This window comes from Armigeres subalbatus, unplaced genomic scaffold (assembly GCF_024139115.2).
Source record: "Armigeres subalbatus isolate Guangzhou_Male unplaced genomic scaffold, GZ_Asu_2 Contig1623, whole genome shotgun sequence".
In the NCBI taxonomy this organism is placed as follows: Eukaryota; Metazoa; Arthropoda; class Insecta; order Diptera; family Culicidae; genus Armigeres; species Armigeres subalbatus.
The window spans coordinates 1,823-21,403 of record NW_026942421.1 but is presented as its reverse complement, the minus strand read 5'-3'; the positions used below and the strand labels follow the sequence as shown (position 1 = coordinate 21,403).

The 19,581-nt window shown below is 41.5% G+C and overlaps 1 protein-coding gene across 1 annotated transcript; it reads right to left on the bottom strand.

The window, feature by feature from the left end:
* Positions 1 to 15,540: 15,540 nt before the first annotated feature.
* Positions 15,541 to 18,615, bottom strand: LOC134203056 (uncharacterized). The gene has a single exon (XM_062678034.1). It carries the CDS (start codon positions 18,613 to 18,615, stop codon positions 15,541 to 15,543), a length of 3,075 nt encoding a protein of 1,024 aa, XP_062534018.1.
* Between the last annotated feature and the right edge of the window lie 966 nt (positions 18,616 to 19,581).

Genomic DNA, 19,581 nt, shown 5'->3' with positions numbered 1-19,581 from the left:
ACCAATGTTTATCACAAGAACGTATGCGTCGTGCCCTGAGTGCACTACTTTTCACTACATTTTCAATATTTACGCTATCATCAACACTACTCAGAAAATAAATACTCAATTTTGAAAATAGTGTTTATATCCTGGTGTAAAATAATTGTCTTATTATTGTATATTCATTCAGGTCAAAGCGAAGTTCATTAGGATGCCTGATATAATATGTCTTTATTAACAAACTGTAATGTTTAGTTGTACATCTGATCGACAGCTGTGTATTAAGGTCAGTCTCTGATTATATCCAATATATGAACATCTACTGTGATTCCAATACAGATCAGCAAACCATTATCCATTGTTACGTTCCCTATAAATACTGCTGTAATAAACATGCGTGTGAAGTATTATTCGACAGTAACCTCGGTTGTATAGTTATTACAGCAATAAGAAAGAACACCTAGTACTGGACATTAAAGTGACGACGAGGATAAAGCGGTATTGTGATCAAGTGTAATAGTGCATGGTATTGAGTGGAACCCTACCATCTGGCAGTATTGTCTGGTACGGAAGGAACGTTGTGAGCTTGATTGTGAGTCTATTGGTGACTTTGTGCTAGACTGCAGTTACAAACCACGTTTCAATTAATTTGGCGCGCGATACGTTGGTGCGTAAAACATAGTTGTGACGAAATCTGTAAAACCGTTTGAAAGCAAGTACCCTGTAAGCTGCGTGTCTTACCGAGGATTATGTGAAGTAGAAATTTCACGGAAAAGAATTAAAGTTCCTTAAATAAGTTGTGTTACACATTGCCGGTCGAAAAGCGACGCCATCGTAACTTGCTACGATCACGCATGGTTTGCATCGTAGAGTGTGTTTCTAGAAAAAGTATCTATAGTGAATTGGGCTAAAAGTAGCCGACTGCAAAGTTGAAAGAGGAGCGATTTTTAAGAAACAAGCAAGTGGCTAGCTGAAGTTGTTGCTGATTCGCGGAATTGGTGCAGTAGCGTGGTTTGATAGAAGGATATTGGCCGACATTCCTGGATCCAGATACATTACCGGAGGGGTCGTAGGTCGTAGTTTTGTTCCAGAATTGAAAAGGTACGTTACTTTTGTTTTCCCTATTGTCTCGATTAATAGTAGTTTGATCTTTGTTGCACTCTGTGATTGTATTATCAGGTGCAGAGCAATGGCGTTGATCGCGACCCGTACGTGCCAGGTTCGTCTTTTACAAATTATGTTGAGTTGGTTGATGCAAATCGTAAAAATGATATTTTTGCAATTCCTGATCATAATACCTGGTTTACAGTTGTCATTTGAGTGATAAAACGGCCTACTTTTCCATACCAACAGAATGGGTGCTTTAATGACCATTATGCAACTCAAATGGTAGAAGATAATATTCATTATAGCACTCATTTGGTGCTATATAATGAAAACCTACATTGGGACAGTAGTTACATGACTACATTTAGCTGAATTAGTTTAGGTGAGTGTTTAAATAGTGTACTCTAAGCGTCTCGTAATAAATGAAATGGTTTGTTGGACGTAACATCACAATTTTTCCAAAGGCAATTGCATTCATCACTTCATAGCTTTTCAAGCTATGCAATTTGGCACGATAAGATGGAATCTTATTGTTCTCTGCCGCAACATAACTTTTTGGCATGAATGATCATGTGGAGTAAATTTAATTGGACAATTTTGGTATAGATTTATCATATTAAAGCCCATTTTCGGCATTGCAAAAAATAGCGTGTGCAACTCGTTGCAAAACTCGATTTTTCAGCACTCGTAGTATTTATCAAACACGGCAAGCTTCGTTGGATAAACGTACAACTCGTGCTGAAAAATCATCTTTTTGCAACTAGTTGCACAAACTACTATTTTATTACGCTTGCTGGTATTACGGTTTTCGAAGAGATAAAGCTATTGTATCCAGCCACGGACTTAAAAACCCTTTCATATGAAGATATCACCAAAAAATTGAAAGAAAGATACGACAAAGTTGATTCCACCATCGTACTTCGTTATAAGTTTAGATGTAGGAAACAGAGTCCTTCGGAAACCGGTGAGAATTTCGTACTAGCGGTGAAGTTATTAGCTGAATCTTGTGAATTCGGTACCCATCGAGATGAAGCCATTCGTGACCAACTAGTGTTCGGTGTGTTCGACCGCGACCTTCAGAAAAGACTATTGAATGAAGAAGAAAATTTATCTGCAAAAGTGCTGAGAGAATAATTAAAAATAGTGAGATTACAGTTTCTCAGGCGCGAGCTATAAACTCCGACGTACCAGTAAATTCAATCATGCACCGTTTGGTACACAGAGAGAATCGCAGTGGTAGGAATTTTGATAGATATTCGATTCGAGGTAGAGAACGTAGCAGAAGCCGTGAATATCGTGGCAGTCGAAAGCCGTATAGAGAAAGTTCACGATCGGGAGATAGATCTATTAGCCGTGGGAGATATGCGAATTTCATTTGCCATTTTTGTAAAATGAAAGGCCACATACAGAAAAATTGCTACCGGTATAAGAATAGCCAGAAAAATACGGTCAAATTTGTAGAAGACAGTTCCAAGCCGGAACGGGTACACGAGTATTTCAAGCGATTAAACGTGGAGTACAACAGCGAGAGTGATGATTCAGGTGAATATCCGTGTCTTATGGTTGCATCTATCAATAGTATTAGTGAACCTTGTCTCCTTGATGCCAAGATAGAAGGTAAAAGAGTCACCATGGAAGTAGATAGTGGCTCGGCTGTATCAGTAATGAGCAAGAGTGAGTTTGTTAGAAGTTTCAACCATGTTATGTTGAAAAGTTGTAAAAAGAAGTTAGTCGTGATTAATGGCGCAAGCCTTAACGTTTTTGGAAAGGCTTTTGTTACAGTTTTCTTGAATGGAAAAAATGTTCAAGTAGAACTCATTGTTCTAGATGGCGGCCACAACTTTATTTCGCTAATCGGTAGAGATTGGTTGGACATTTTTGTGTTGGGTGGAGAAGTAAATTTACCGTATGTTTACCTGTGTATAGGGCAGCAGTGCAAGTAGACAAGGATCATATAATAGGAAATATAAAAACAAATATTCCGATCTCTTTAAAGAGATTTTCCAAACCTATTGTGGGGTTTGAAGCGGATTTGGTGCTTCAGGAGGACAGGCCGATATTCAAGAAAGCGTATGATGTACCTTACCGTCTACGCGAAAAAGTACTAGATCATTTAGATACGTTAGCGAAGGATGGAATTATCACTCCAGTGAAGACGAGTTTGTGGGCTTCACCTGTGGTAGTGGTCATTAAGAAAGATAATGACATACGACTCGTCATAGACTGTAAGGTGTCTATCAATAAAGTGCTTATTCCAAACTCGTATCCCTCTGCCTACCGCTCAGGATCTTTTTGCCTCTCTGGCGGGATGCAAAGTTTACTGTGCTCTCGATCTTGCGACAGCCTATACACAGCTCAATCTTTCGACCAACTCTAGGCGGTTTGTAATAATAAATACTATTAAAGGACTATATTCGTATAATAGGCTGCCGCAAGGTGCTTCCTCCAGCGCTGCAATTTTCCAGCAAATCATGGATACAATTTTAGAAGGACTTGACTTTGTTTATTGTTATCTTGACGACGTGTTGATTGCTGGAAAAGATTTTACAGATTGCCACCAAAAGCTTTTACTTGTGTTGGATCGTTTAGACAAAGCCAATGTTAAAGTAAATTACAAAAAATGTAAGTTTTTTGTTGAGGAACTACCCTACTTGGGGCATATTATAACGGAACGAGGTCTTTTACCAAACCCGGAAAAAGTTCAAACAATTCAGGAAGCTAAGTCGCCTTCCAATGCAACTGAATTAAAGGCATTCCTCGGGTTAATAAACTTTTATGGTAAATTTCTTCCCAATTTGTCATCGGTTTTAGGACCTTTGTACAGGCTGTTGAGAAAAGATGTAAAGTTCGAATGGAAAACAGAATGTTCTCAAGCCTTTAGTGAAAGTAAAAAAATGTTACTGAATGCAAATGTTCTAACGCTCTATGATCCAAAGAAACCAATTGTGGTGAGTAGTGACGCTTCTTCGTATGGACTTGGCGGAGTAATTTCGCATATTATTAACGGAGAAGAAAAGCCTATAAGCTTCACGTCTTTCACTTTAAATAATGCACAGAGGTCCTACCCCATACTACATTTAGAAGCTTTGGCTGTAGTCTCGACAATTAAAAAGTTCCATAAGTTCTTATATGGGCAAAAATTCACCGTATTCACAGACCATAAGCCATTGATTGGTATCCTTGGTAAACCAGGAAGAAATTCTATTTTCGTTACAAGGTTACAGCGTTATATTATGGAGTTGTCTATTTACGACTACGACATTATCTACAGACCTTCACAAAGAATGGGCAACGCTGACTTTTGCTCGAGATTTCCACTTAACGATGAAGTTCCCGGAAGCTTTGAGAAATATAGCATCAAGAGTCTGAATTTTTCTGTGGAGTTTCCTATTGATGTCCCGAGAATTGCTGAAGCAACCTCAAAAGATCAATTCTTGCAGCAGATTATGTTTTACCTTAGGAACGGGTGGCCAGAACGATTTGACAAGTGTTTCAAAGACATATATTCCCAACATCAGGATTTAGAGGAGGTTGACGGGTGTCTACTATTTCAGGATCGTGTAGTCATTCCAGCATTGTTGCAAAGAAAGATTTTGAAACTACTCCATGCTAATCACGCTAGTCAAAATGAAACAGCAGGCCAGGAGACATATCTATTGGTTTGGGATAAATAACGATGTAGAATCATACGTAAAGCATTGCGATATTTGCATGAAAATGGCAGTTGTTTCGGAAAAAAAATATCTTACTGAGTGGATTCCATCAAATAAACCGTTTGGCAGAGTTCACGCAGATTTTTTTTATTTTGATAAACAAACTTTTTTATTGATTGTTGATAGCCATTCTAAATGGCTAGAAATAGATTGGATGAGATTCGGATCAGATGCAGGAAAGGTTATCAAGAAATTTATCACTCTCTTTTCAAGATTTGGCTTACCTAATGTAGTGGTCACTGACAACGGACCTCCGTTCAATTCAAAACAATTTATTGATTTTTTTGAGAGGCAAGGAATTCAGGTGTTGAAATCTCCACCTTATCATCCGCAAAGTAATGGTCAGGCGGAAAGATTGGTTAGGGTTACCAAAGAGGTATTGAAGAAGTTTCTCATTGATGTTGAGTTTCGGCATTTAGACTTACAAGACCGATTGAATTACTTTTTATTCAATTACCGTAATAGTTGTCTGACTTCCACAGGAGAGTATCCCTCGGACAAGGTTTTATGCTTTAAACCGAGAACATTATTAGATCTGGTAAATCCAAAAAAAAGTTTTAAGCATCCAACGACAGTGGTGTCATCCAATTCAGAGCATGTACAGCCCTTGACTCAAGATACATTAGATCCTTTTGAAAATTTGTTAGTCGGGGACAGCGTGTATTATCGTTACTTTAGAGTTAACGAGTGCCAATATGGATTGACAGTGAATATATTAAAAGACTTCTTAAAAATATGTTTCAGATCGCGATCGGTTCACACCCGGTGTCGGCCCACAGGGGGCAACTGAGAGTGCCTGCGAGGACTGAACGGCGCAGAGTAGCGCTTCAGCCGGTATCCAAAAGAGGAACGAAGAGAAGCTGGGACCTCTCTGAACAAGATTGGGATCGTTCGATGCCCGAGTCTTCTTACGAAACACCTCCACCGTCTAGAAGCGAAGTCCATCCTGAAGCGCTACGATCGTCATCGGCGCAAGACTCAGTTGATTCAAATCATGGTGAAGATGTGATTGTTAGGCGATCAACACGTATAAAGAAGAAAAAAATAGATAGAGATTATGTGTATTGATGAATTATTCCGTTTTAGCCATTATCTATTAGCATGCATAGAGTTCTGAACAAATTACTTAGGATATACAATTTTTGAAGTAGAATATATTTTGAACTTAAGAGGAAAGGTAATGTAATGTTTAGTTGTACATCTGATCGACAGCTGTGTATTAAGGTCAGTCTCTGATTATATCCAATATATGAACATCTACTGTGATTCCAATACAGATCAGCAAACCATTATCCATTGTTACGTTCCCTATAAATACTGCTGTAATAAACATGCGTGTGAAGTATTATTCGACAGTAACCTCGGTTGTATAGTTATTACAGCAATAAGAAAGAACACCTAGTACTGGACATTAAACAAACCAGCCCAATGTTGGTTCATCTCGATCAACATAAAATGGAAATATTTTTTTTCAATTTATCACTCAGCAACTCTCTGTTAACCTTTTTCGATAGGTCTTATTCTTGCATTGGTTTGGTGAAGTTTTTTGCCTGACGCTATTCATTATATTTTCGACTACCGGTGACCAACACTCTTAAATTATTTCACCGATATTGACTGTGAAAATCTCTGCTAAAGTTCTTAAGATGAAATATCGACTAAATTGAGGTATGTTCACGGCATCTTCTTTGAGCGCTGACATACTCGGCTGTGACGATCTTGGTCAAAGAATAAAAAATGCCGAGCTAGTGAGAGCGAACGAAAGGAAAATTAACTAAAATATTAAAAATCATCAAATTAAATGGAGAAAAGAAAACACGAGTCTTTCGGTTCCTCAAAGCTAAAAATATGTTTAAAAATCAACTTGTATTAAAAAACTTAACTGCGGCTCCGTAACGCTTCACGTCAGATGAGCCTTTCAAATAAACGAACCATTTGAAAAAAATATAATCATACTTGGCATCCACAAACAAGTTTGACGGTTCGTGACATGGTAGAAGGAAACCGTGTTCGTCAGCAAACTGTTAGTTACGTTCACTCATATGAGTGGCATGGTGATATTGCGTGGGAAAGAGAGAGGATTAAAAAAGCCTCACAATTTATTCGAAAAAAAAACTCAGTTCCACGTGACTTATTAACGGACGACCCGAAAGGGGTCACCAAACACCAAACATTTGTAATTTCCCACCACTCCGTAACATTTTTGTATCGTAACCTATTTTTTGTAGTATGGAGAGTTACCAAATGACACACCCCGTTACACCCCAAATTTTGTTACGTTATTCATGTACAAGCCCTAAATTACTTGAAAGAAACCATTGTGATACTGTATCAATAAACCGAAAGCATTTTATCCCTTATTACAGAAGCACATTCAATTCGCGTAACGCGACACCATATTTTTGTACCTAGTGTAACTTCATGGAAAATGGTCCGATTTTGGATCTTAATACACGAAAAGAAAGCTCTTGACGAGTACTAAGAAAATCCGAAATATTACTTTTCCTGTGTTTGTTCCTTTTTTCTAGTATCAATTATACGACTATTTTCGTAACGCGACACCATTTCAATGTCACTGTTTTTAAAGTACAAATATTTCATGTAAACTAAAATTTTCGATGCAATGCAATGTGCACACAAAAAGATCATTAAAAACTGTATTTATTTACGTTCCAATACATTCTCACCCAAATAGGTGCGATAGAGCACATTTGTAAAAAAAAAGATTAGGGAGTCTTTTTTTTTATACTAAAAGTCTGCTACTTTGATTGGCTATTAATCAATGTTCCGAAAACATTTTTTAGTGGAAGAAATGTTTTCTTGTAATTCAATATGTATGTTTTCCTGTCCTACAGATAGTGGATCCTAATTTTTAGTTTGAAATTTTGGTCCCTTGGTGTAGAAGTGCGTGGATTGTGTCATATTGAAATGACACCCGGTATAGTGAAGAGAGACGTAAGTCCTACGTCAAAACAACGCGAAAGTTTTTTGTCGCTTTTTTCAAAGTGTCATAAATTGGAGTGATTTAATTCAAGAAGTGAGTTCCAATGCATATTCATGCATACAGTAAATTAAGGCTCAATGACGATTGTCATTAAAATTTTAGCGCGAATTTTTTTTCTTCATTTTCCAAAAAGGCTGCGAAATTCGGTTGTGGGCACCTTTATTGGTTCGGTTATGGCCACCCTTATTTTATTGACGAATCATTTAATATCATTTAAGTTGTCCCCTAACTTATTTCGCCTACTGAGATCCATGTTTTTCACTGTATTGATTATGAAATATTTCAATCCTGAGCGGGAGTCTCCTGGATCTGGTGGCTCATCTTATATGACTGACAACTACACGATTGCTTCGATTACTTTTGTTGTAGCTTTCAGTTGTAGTTCATTAAGGCTTTGGTCCGATTCGTGAATCAAAATCGAATTAAACTTAAAAGTGACAGTTCAAAATTTCTAAATGACCCTGCTCGCAGAGCAAGATTACTTTTGACAGATATTGAATCATTTTTGATAGATGTTTTGTTGGTATTGCTGGGTAGCACCAGCCATTCTTATGAGCGGGGGATTTCATAATTTCCGAACTGCCACTTTTAAGTTTAATTTGATTTTAATTCACGAATCGGACCAAAGCCCTAAAACTTACTGGACCTCACTTGAAAATTTCTTCGATGTTTTGTAAAAAGTGTTCAAGTATAAAACGTAATGCATATTTGTTAATTGAAATAATATTGTTCAGTGAAGTAAAAATAATTTATAGATCTCATCATATTGTTATGCTATATTTTTATTTAAATTAACTGAGTTGTGTATGAAATATGTAATGTATTATGAGGCGTTTGTTCGATTTGTGCTCTTCTAGTTGTGGAAACTCTTCGATAAGCGAAATAATCCTCACTGGACTACTGAGTATTGTCCGTTTTCCGTTGTATTGAAAGTATTAAGTTATTATTAATTAGCAATAATCGTAAATGCCTGAGTTCAAGTTGTTGGCATAAAATAAGTAATGACCAAAATACATGTGAGTAACGTACAAAAAGCGCGTAAATAGTCCAGCCTTTTTTTTCTTGCACGTATTCTAAACCAACAAGTTGCATTCAAATGGAAATCCTGTCTTATCATTTCATATTGAAAATTGGCTGGATCGGACAATAGACTCAAAAGTTATGGCAAAAATCCTGTTTTTCCATAATACACAAGAAGGTCACCGATGCCGCAGGTGATTTATTCAGAGTTTTTTTTTCTAAATAATTTCTGACTACACCACTGCAAGTAAAATAAAACATAGGTTTTTAATAGCAGATTTATTTTTTTATGGTGATTCGATTATCCAGAGTGAAAATAAAATCGGATATTCGAGTCCAACCTGTATTTAGAAGATTCTGTGCCAAATTAATTAGGTCACACTGGCGATCATTTTTCAGTGCAACCGACTGAATAGTAACAAGGCAGTATCGATTGTCTTGTGATTAGTAATGCACAGTGGTTTAACAGAGAACAAACTATTTATTGGACTAGTCGTGTGGAGAGTTCAAAATGGAATGAACAGAATTTTCTATTTAGTTTTAATCAATAGGTTGCTAAGGTAGTGTTGAAGAGAACCAATGGTAGCTTGGACTCCGATTACAATATCAACACCCCCTCTCAATCGGTCAACCCGAGCGATTTTCGAAGTTCTTGAAACCGGCTATTATCGAGTGCTTTAGTAAAAACGTCTGCTAATTGTTTGTTTGATGGAACCGATTGAATTTTGATATTCCCTTTGACAACATGATCTCGCAGGAAGTGGTGCTTCACATCAATGTGTTTAGCCCTTTTGCATTCAATGTTCTTTGCCATAGCTATACATCCGTGGTTATCTTCATATATTGTGAATGGTTCATTCGATTCAAATCTGTAAGAATTCCTTTCAGCCAGATGCCTTCAGAAACAGCCAGAAGATAAGGCCACTGTTTGTTGTTTCCTGCTGGCCCAAGAAACTGTATTTCCGAAAACTTGAAAACGTACCCGCTTACTGATTTCCTGTCCACAGTATCAGATTCAGATGCCCAGTCCGCGTCGGCAAATCCTATTAAAGCTTCTGAGGTCCTGTTACTCGTATATTCAAGCTTGATGTTTTTCGTGCCTTTCAGGTAACGAGCAATCCTTTTCAGAGCTTGAAAATGGGGATCTCCTGGATTCTGTTGATATCTTCCAAGGTATCCGACAGCATAGCTGATATCCGGTCTGACACATAGCATCGTGTACATCATACTCCCCAGCAGCTCCCTATAAGGATGTGTGGTTGAATTTCTATCTTTAGCGCTTAACTGACATCCTTTCTCCATTGGGGTCTTCGCCGGATTACAATCTTGCAGTCCGAACTTGACTAGAATGCGATTGATCCCAGCTTCATGCGAAAGGTGCAGTTTTCCTTCCGTTCTATTGTAATTTATCTTTATACCCAGAAAACAGTTGACTTCACGACAATCAGTCATTTGGAATTCTTTGCTCAACATTTTCTTAGCTTCCAATACAAATTTGAGTTCATTTCCGAAAATTAACACGTCATCGACATATATTATTATATAAATGTTGCCTTGCTTGTTTGACTTGGTATATAGACAATAATCATGTTGCGATCGTAGAAATCCATTTGCCAGCAGTATTTCGTTGAGCTTATTATTCCAGCAACGGGGACTTTGCTTCAACCCATAAAGCGATTTTCTAAGCTTGCACACCAAGTTTGACTCTGCTTTTACGCCATCTGGAACTGCTAAATAAACATTTTCTTCGAGATCGCCGTACAGGAAGGCAGTCTTGACATCCAGTTGTTGAATGTACAATGTACATGTTCCGTTGAACAGCTACTGATAGGACGGTCCGAATTGTTGCCAGTCTTGCTACAGGTGCGTAGGTTTCACCATAGTCCAAGTCAGCCTTTTGTTGGAACCCCTTGGCTACGAGACGGGCTTTGTAGCGGACAGGGTTTCCGTCTTCGTTTTCCTTGATACGAAAAATCCATTTGGTTTTGATAGGCTTTATTTCTTTGGGACACTCTTCCAGACTCCAAACATTGTTTTTCTTAAGTGATTCCAATTCTTCCTTCACAGCTAGAAGCCAAAACGTTTCATCCGGACGTCCGAAGATTTCATCATACGATTCGGGAACATCGATAGGATACGTGGATATTGCTCCAATGTCTGTAGGTGAATATTGTACGGCAGAAAATATACGTCCAGTCAAGAAATCTTTAAACTTACCAGGAGTCTGCGCTCCCGTTCGCTGTGCCTCGTGGTTTCCATATCAAGGTTTGAACCAAGTTCTTGTTGCGAAGGAAGCGCTGCTGGTATTGAAGGTTCAGGGTTGAATTCATCTTCTTCGGATTCATCATCGGTCAAAAGCATCGCACCGGAGCCGGCATGATCAGCGTTCCCCTCTTGCTCGGGCCTTGGTGCAGTTGGAATTTCGTTTTGGATTTGATCATTGATTTCTAAATTCAGATCGTATGGAACCACAATTAAAGGAGTCTTCGATTGTTTCTCCTTTCTTGCGACGGTATCCATGCATAAGCTTTGCATCCAAACACTCGAAGCTTCGTCAAATCCGGTTTTTCACTCATCCAAAGCTCGGCAGGGGTTTTTCGGTCAACGATAGCACGTGTTGGACTTCTGTTAATTAGGTAAACTGAAGCAAGTACCGCTTCGCCCCACATAGATTTAGGAACACTTGATTCCACCAACATCGAACGCACTTTCTCAATTATGGTCCTATTTAATCTTTCGGCTACTCCATTCTGCTGAGGTGTATAAGCGGCTGTAGTTTCAAGTTGTATGCCTTTTTCTTCGTAGTATCGTTTTTGATTATTAGAACAATATTCACGGCCTTGATCAACGGTGAGTTTGGAAATAGCATGACCCATTGCTGCAGTTGCCATTGCCTCGTAACAACGAAATTTCTCAAAGGCTTCAGACTTTGCCTTTACTAGTGAAACAACTGCAAAATGCGTAAAAGCTTCTACAAGTGACACAAAATGCCTCGCTCCATCCATGGCTACAGGAGTGATTGGACCGCAAACATCCGAATGGATTCTTTCTAGTGGAAGAAAAGTGCGAGGTCGGGTGCCATTAAACGGTTCACGGCATTGCTTCCCAAAAACACAAGCATCACACATTTCCAGTTTACCATTCAGCCTTGAAATGCCTGTAACCATATCGAATTTCACCAGCGCTTCTAAATTACCACTTCCAATGTGGCCTAACCGACGATGCCAAAGATTGATGTCTTGCACAGCACACAAGTTTGCAAATCCGTCAACCGAGTAGAACACATCGAGTTCGTAGAAATCACCTCTAAGCGGACATCTTGCGATCACCGAGTTTTCATGCTTAATTTCTCCTACTTTAGGTCCAAAATTTACCATCACACCGGCCTTGGTCATCCGCTTGACTGATAACAAATTAGCTCGAAGATTCGGTACAAACAGCACGTCGTAAATGGTCATTTTCACACCTTGACGATTAACTCCACAAATAGTACCTTTATACCATGCGGTCATTGACTGGTCATTCTTCGCCACACCGATTACGACAGGTTCATCTAACTTCTTTAATGACTTGAACACTTTCTTTTCGTTTGCAAGATGATGACTCGCCCCGGAATCTAGCTTGAATGTCACCATACTACGTCGGGTATCCTCAGCTCTATTTACTCCAACCATGAATGCAACAGCCTTGTTATTCGTAATTACGTTAGCTTCCGCTTGCAACTTGACACGACAATCTGTCGCCATATGGCCCTTCTTCTGGCACCTGTTGCATTTTCCGTTGAACTTCCGTGGCTTCTGCTTGAATCCAGCGAAGGCTGCAGGTTTCTCTTTACCCGTATCCACCATTCTATCGGACTTTTTCAGTTCTTCAGCCATCAATCGTTCGCGTACAACATCCAGAGTTAACTGCTTTTCTCCTAGGTTCTCCAACGCCGTTACAAAGTGGGTCATAGGATTCAGGCAATGTTACAAATAACTGCGACACCATGTCGGCTTCCTCCAACTTTGCGCCAGCTGACTCGAGTTGTCTCACCAGCTCGTCAAACACCCTCAACCGACCCTTGATCAACGATCCTCCCGCCACCTTGAGCCCTGCGAGTTGCTTCCGAACAAATGTTTGAGACGACACCGACTTCTTCGCATAAACGTTTTCCAAAACGGTCCAAATTTCCTTTGCTGTAGTCTTCTCGCGTATCAGATCCAGGAGGTCGTCGTGAATGAAGGAAATAATTACGTTCGCAGCCTTATTGTCCATTTTTTCAAATTTTGCTTGGTCTTCCGCAGCTGCTGGTGCATCCTGGATTATCGCATCTAACAGCTCAACGGATTTTAAATAACGCTCCACCCGAAATTTCCAATTTTCATACCCAATCCCGGAAAACGGAACTATTCCGTGAACTGTTTCTCTTCGTGAGTCGCCCATAACCTCTTGTGATTAGTAATGCACAGTGGTTTAACAGAGAACAAACTATTTATTGGACTAGTCGTGTGGAGAGTTCAAAATGGAATGAACAGAATTTTCTATTTAGTTTTAATCAATAGGTTGCTAAGGTAGTGTTGAAGAGAACCAATGGTAGCTTGGACTCCGATTACAATATCAACAGATTGAATTGTTATATCATGTCCTAGCTTTCATTTTATTGCTAAAATTAGCAAATAACCGTATTTTTTTACGGAAATTCGTTCTTTATTTTGCTGAGCTGCAGAAATAACGGCTTTACAGATTCATCATGGAATTCAGAACATTTTCCGGGCACCAGGAAATGCGAGGCAAGTAGACTGTTCCACTGTTCCACAAATTCCGGGACGTTTGGCCACTGTAAGCTAATGCCTACATGCAGATAGCGTAAAAGTGTTGCTAGAGTCGGCGCAACCGCAGCGCACCAAAGAATTTGTGAAAAAGTGATGAAACGAAAAAAGGTTTTCATCTAGCAGTCACGATTTTCGTTTATCTTCCAAGGCTAACTCCATGAAAAAAGTGATGGATGAAAAATGCCCCTCACCATAAAAAACTCACAACGTAAAAAAATTACTTTAAATTAAAAAAGTAATATTTCCAACAGACCTTAGCAATTTTTTTTTAAAAAGTCCAGTTTTGTATTGCAATCAACAGCTTTCATACTGCTTAGATCTGTTGAAAAGACCATTTTGGAAAGTTTTACAGATTCAATAAATCTTCATGAATTTGGTCGAAAATTTACCTGGAGACTTCATTTAAGATGTTAGTACTTTGAATTCTGTAATTTGAAATGGTGAACAGATCTAATCAATATGAAATCTGTTGGTTATATTGAGCGATATGAAGCGATGAATATTTTCAAGCTGTTTATGTCGAGGGGGATATTTTTGAAAATGGTGAATAAATCCAAAATGATCTGTTACTTACCTATGTACTTTTGTAAAATTAAGTCAAATTTTCCCTATGGCATTTGGGTAACAATTTCTTCTTTCTTCTTTCTTATTGGCATTAGTTCCCCACACTGGAAAAGAGCCCCCTCGCAGCTTAGTGTTCATTAATCACTTCCACAGTTATTAACTGTGAGGTTTCTAAGCCAGGTTACCATTTTTGCATTCGTATATCATGAGGCTAGCACGATAATACTTTTATGCCCAGGGAAGTCGAGATAATTTCCAATCCGAAAATTGCCTAGACCGGCACCGGGAATCGAACCCAGCCACCCTCAGCATGGTCTTGCTTTGTAGCCGCGCGTCTTACCGCACGGGTAAGGAGGGCCCTAAAGAATATTGCACTACCAATCTTTATTAGCTTCTGCTTTAACTTCACGAAAGCGACCTTCATCGAGCTTCACGTCACAAGCCACGATGATCTTTCGATGAGTTCGGTCCCAAAGCCAATAACCGTTCGGAACATAGCCAACCCTCACAACTTCAAAGCTTTTGGTATCTAGTTTCTTTCGTTGCTGTCCAGGTATTGTTACAATCCACTATGACGTCTTTACGTATATGGGGTGGACGTCCTAACGTCCCTAACTAGCTCACCTCATTTGGGGTTCTCAGGGCCGGCTTGAACCTGCTACATCATAAGACAACACAGAGCCAAGGAAATCTCATGCACAACAGGGCTAGTACTTGAAATGATGGAAAGCTAATACAATTTTACGTCATTCTGGTGTCCATTTCAGGTGGGGTACGATCCTAGGAGCAGCGGGATGATCTCTCCGTGTTGGGCTTGAAAATGGCGCCCGAGGACGGGGCCTCGGTAGGGCAGGATCTGACTTGGTTCGACACTGGAACAGACGTGTCGGCGGTCACTGCCGGAATTGAATGTGGAGACGAAACTACGGATCATAAAGCGATTTCATGCACCGGAAAATTCCGTTCGGCGCTTTGGGCCTGAGGTGTACTGCACTCGATGTCGGCCTTGGATTGGCCGAATGGTAGCTCCCAGCCCAGTGCAGTGGAGGCTAGAGGCACTAGGTTGAGTCCGTCGTTGAGCTACACGATATTTGGAGGTCAGCAGGTGTACTTGAACGCTTCCGTCTGCTTCAACCGTGCGGATGTAGATGCAGGCACCGTAAGCCTTAATTGAAGCGTCGCAGAAGCCATGGAGCTCCACCAATTCGTAATTGCAACTAGTTCCCACCCACCGTGGGACAGCGATGTCTGTGAGACCTACCATATTCCGTCAGTACTCACGCCATTGCTCTTGTAATTGTGGGTTAAGTGGATCGTTCCACCCGCAGTTTTGTTTTTACAGTTCTTGTAGGACAATTTTCGCCTGGACGATGACCGGGCCCACCAGCCCTATCGGATCGAATAGTCGAGAGGCATCTGATAGAACACATCGCTTCGTTATTACTGCAGACTCATCCCAGCCTTGGGAACTGGAACGGAAGCAGTCGGTGCCGGGCTCCCAGGTCAAACCTAAAGTTTTCACGGCAGCGGATGACGAACCCAAATCTAAGATCGTCCGTTCGTCTCTCAATCCCTCCGGCACCGCTGACAGCAATTCTTTGCTGTTTGAATTCCACTTTCGTAAGGAGAATCCCGCAGATTGCAGCAGTACTATGATCTGGCCTATGAGCAGCTTTCCTTCTTCGATATCGTCCACACCAGACAGCATGTCATCTGCATAGAAGTCCTTCCTGATGATCTTGGCAGCTATGGGATACGCATCTAGGCCTTCATCTGACAGACGCTGAAGACACTTCGTTGCTAAGTATGGAGCTGCTGCCGTACCATATTTAACCGTAGCGAGATGGAATGTTCGGATCGGTTCCGCAGCACTATCTCTCCAAACGATCCTCTGCAGCTGCTGATCATCTGGATTCAGCAGTATCATGCGATACATTTTGGCGACGTCTCCTACGAGAGCGAATCGGTGTGTCCGGAAGCGGAGCGCAATGTCCACAATCATGTCCTGAACGACAGGTCCCACCATCAGAGCATCGTTCAGGGAAATGCCGCTGGATGTCCGGCATGACGCATCGAAAACGACTCGCAACTTTGTCGTTGTGCTGTCCGGCTTCATAACAGCATGATGAGGCAAGTAATACGACGACGGGCTCGTTTCTTCCTCGGAAATCTCTCGCATGTGGCCCATGGCCAGATATTCGTTCATAAACTCCGCGTATTGCACCTTCAACTCCGGATTGATTGCAAACCTCCGCTCCATCCCTATGAAGCGCTTGACTGCTGTAGATCTTGACTCGCCTAATTGCTGGATCACTCCTTCTTTCTTCGGCAGCGTAACTACGTACCTTCCTTCTTCGTTCCTGAACGTTGTTCTGCCGAAGATTTCTTCACAGGTCGACTCTTCGACCGAAAATGTAGTGGCTTCCACTTCCCAGAACCTTGAAAGCTGTTCTTGTATCTCCGCTGTTGAACACACGTGAACTACCGAGTACGATGCACCATCAGGACCTTCAGGAACACGACCGGAAATAATCCATCCGAATACGGTGTCTTGCACCGTTGGACCATCATTCGTAGCTTTCCGTCTTTCCTCCTTCAGCAGTTTCATGTAATATTCAGCTCCGATAATAAGATCGATCGGTCCTGTCTCGTAGAACCTGGGATCCGCAAGATGCGCCGAATCTGGGAGATTCCACGTTGTAACAGAGAAGCTTGCCGTAGGCAGTGACACGGTGAGCTTCGGCAGCACATGGAACTGCATCTCTTCGGCAAACGATGAAATATTTACCGATCTCGGACTCACTACGGCGGTAACCAGCCTGGTGGAAGCAATTTGAGACGATCCAATGCCTTGAATCGCCAAATAGACTGGCATTTCGTCTAGCTTGAGTTTGCTAGCGAAACTTGATGTCATTAGACAGTGCTGCGAGCACGAATCCAGCAGTGCTCGTGCTAGCACGGATCTGCCGTAGCGGTCTCTAATGCTGACCAAGGCGGTGGATAAAACTATGTTTTGTGTCGGTGTTATGGGGAGGGCTACATGTGTTTGGCTTGTGGTGGCGTGTTCTGTGGCTGGCTGTGTGTGTGAGTCTTGTGTATTGGCAGTGTTAGCAGTCCGAGTCTGTTGGTTCGTTGGTGTAGGTCGCTGTTGTGGCTGTCTGTGTTGTTGGTTGACTGTCAGAGGTCTTGACTGCGTGGGTGGATCGGAGGATCTTGACTGTTCAGTGTGCAGCAGTGTGTGATGCTTCTGACGACACTGACGACACATTCCCTTATCGCACGTTCTGGAAAAATGGCCAGGATATAAACAATTCTGACAAAGTTTGTTCCTGTTTGCGGCCTCAATTCTGTCCGACACGCTCATACGCTGGAATCTGACGCACTGGAACACGGAATGGCGCGGCTCGTTGCAAAACCAGCATTTCGCCACCGATTTCACTGTTGTGTGGCAAATTGCCGGACGTGACGATCGTTGCTGGTTGGAACTGACGGGATTGACTGGCGCCACAGACTGCAATACAGAACAATGGCTCTTGAGGAAGTCCATCAAGTCTCTGTACTTCGCCACTTCCTTGCTGTTGTGGTGGGTTTCCCACTGCCGTAAAGTCGCCAAGTCCAATCTGGTACACACCATGTAAGCCAGAATGGTGCTCCAATCTGACGGCTTCTCTCCGATCTTCTCAAGCATCTGCAGGTTCTTCTCGAAGTCGCCTATTAGTTGGTTGAGTCCCCCATAGCTCTCCTTCTTAAGACTCTCCACCGCAAAGAGAGCATCAAGATGCGCCTTGACAATGAGCTTCTTGTTTTCGTAGCGACTCTCGAGCGATTTCCATGCTACCGCATAATTGGCCGCAGACAAGTCAATGGAACTTACGTCCTGCAGAGCATCGCCAGCTAAAGAAGAACGGAGATAGGTAAAACGATCGACATCCGAAAGCAGGACATTATCGTGGATGAGGCTTCGGAAACTGTCACGGTATGGCACCCAGTCGTGAATCTTTCCACTAAACGATGGCAGCTTTATCTCCGGGAGTTTCACCTTTGCAAACTGGGATGCCGGCTGCTGACTTGTAGAACCCGCCGATACACTTGAGCCCACCGTTTTGAAGGCCAGCAGGTCTGTCTTCAGGGAATAAAAGCTGTTTTCAAACTCCTGTCTCACTTTATCGTTGGCCACTGTCAACGCTTCTTCCTCTTGGACATCACCCTTTTCGACTGCGTCTTCTAAAAACAGCTCAATCTGCATACGGATTTCGACGAACTGGTCATATACCCTCTCCAATGCCTCGAGACGGACACAGACCTGTCGCGCATCTCTGCTTGCTTGATAACTTGCGACGAACTGCAGAATTCCTTCAAGCGACTTCCGGAGCTGATGCTCCTTTTTACTCAGCGTTCTGAGATCTGGCATTTTCCACTTCACTAGCACTTGGAACAATGCTTGGTAAGCACTGTTCTCATATCAAATGCACTCCACTGCACTGGCAAAGCAAAGTTCACAAGACTGCACTTTCTTATCTCACTTTGCACAACGATCGACTCGACGAACCACCCAACGCGACCACGTAATGGCAGAACTGGCTACCCTAGTTGACAGCAGCAGAGGGAATCAACCTTGTAACCAACGAGATCATGAAAAAAATCCCAGCGAAAACTGAGACCAAACAAACTTTAACGGGCAGACACCAGGGCTATTGCTCAAAAAAAGAAGATGGACTCACATGCAATCAATCAATTTATTTGCCTCATAGCCACAGAGTTTTATTCATGCAAATAACGCCACCATACATGCACTCTACTCCCTTTTCTTGCTCGCTCAGTCACTCGGATGTCCGTCCTGGCCTCGATCTGCTTTCCAAAGGTCACTATCCCTCGTCCGATGGCCGCACACAACACCCGGTACGTCCAAAACAGCTCCACAAAAATGCCTTAGACGGCGCCAAAAAGTATCGGTGATGGCGCAAATCGTGTTGAAAATGGTGTCACTATTCACTAATCGTCCACTATTCACCGTCACAATAGTGTAATTGTCCATCACAGGTGCGAATTGTCCGTGAACACCTTTCACTTTTCCTCCAAAACGCAGGCTGTCCGAAAACCTTTACCGGGAATGCTCATCCGGCTCAAAGGACCAAATGTTCACGCGTTCAAGCTATTACGGTTCTTCGGACACTTCTTAGAAAGTTTCACCCGCGGCGGACTTGATATTAGTAGAAACTGGCCTAAGTTTATTGCGCGAACAGAAAACACTTTATTACAGTGATACGAAGAGGCGATGTTTACTCCACGGTAGTATATTTCTAACTAACTGCTGCATCTCAATCAGCTGACTCATGATCGAGAAACGATCGGATTAAATTATGAACACTATCATACC

Bases quoted from the DNA above. Each gene is read 5' to 3' on its own strand.
- LOC134203056 (XM_062678034.1), bottom strand. From the start codon at position 18,615: ATGCCAGATCTCAGAACGCTGAGTAAAAAGGAGCATCAGCTCCGGAAG.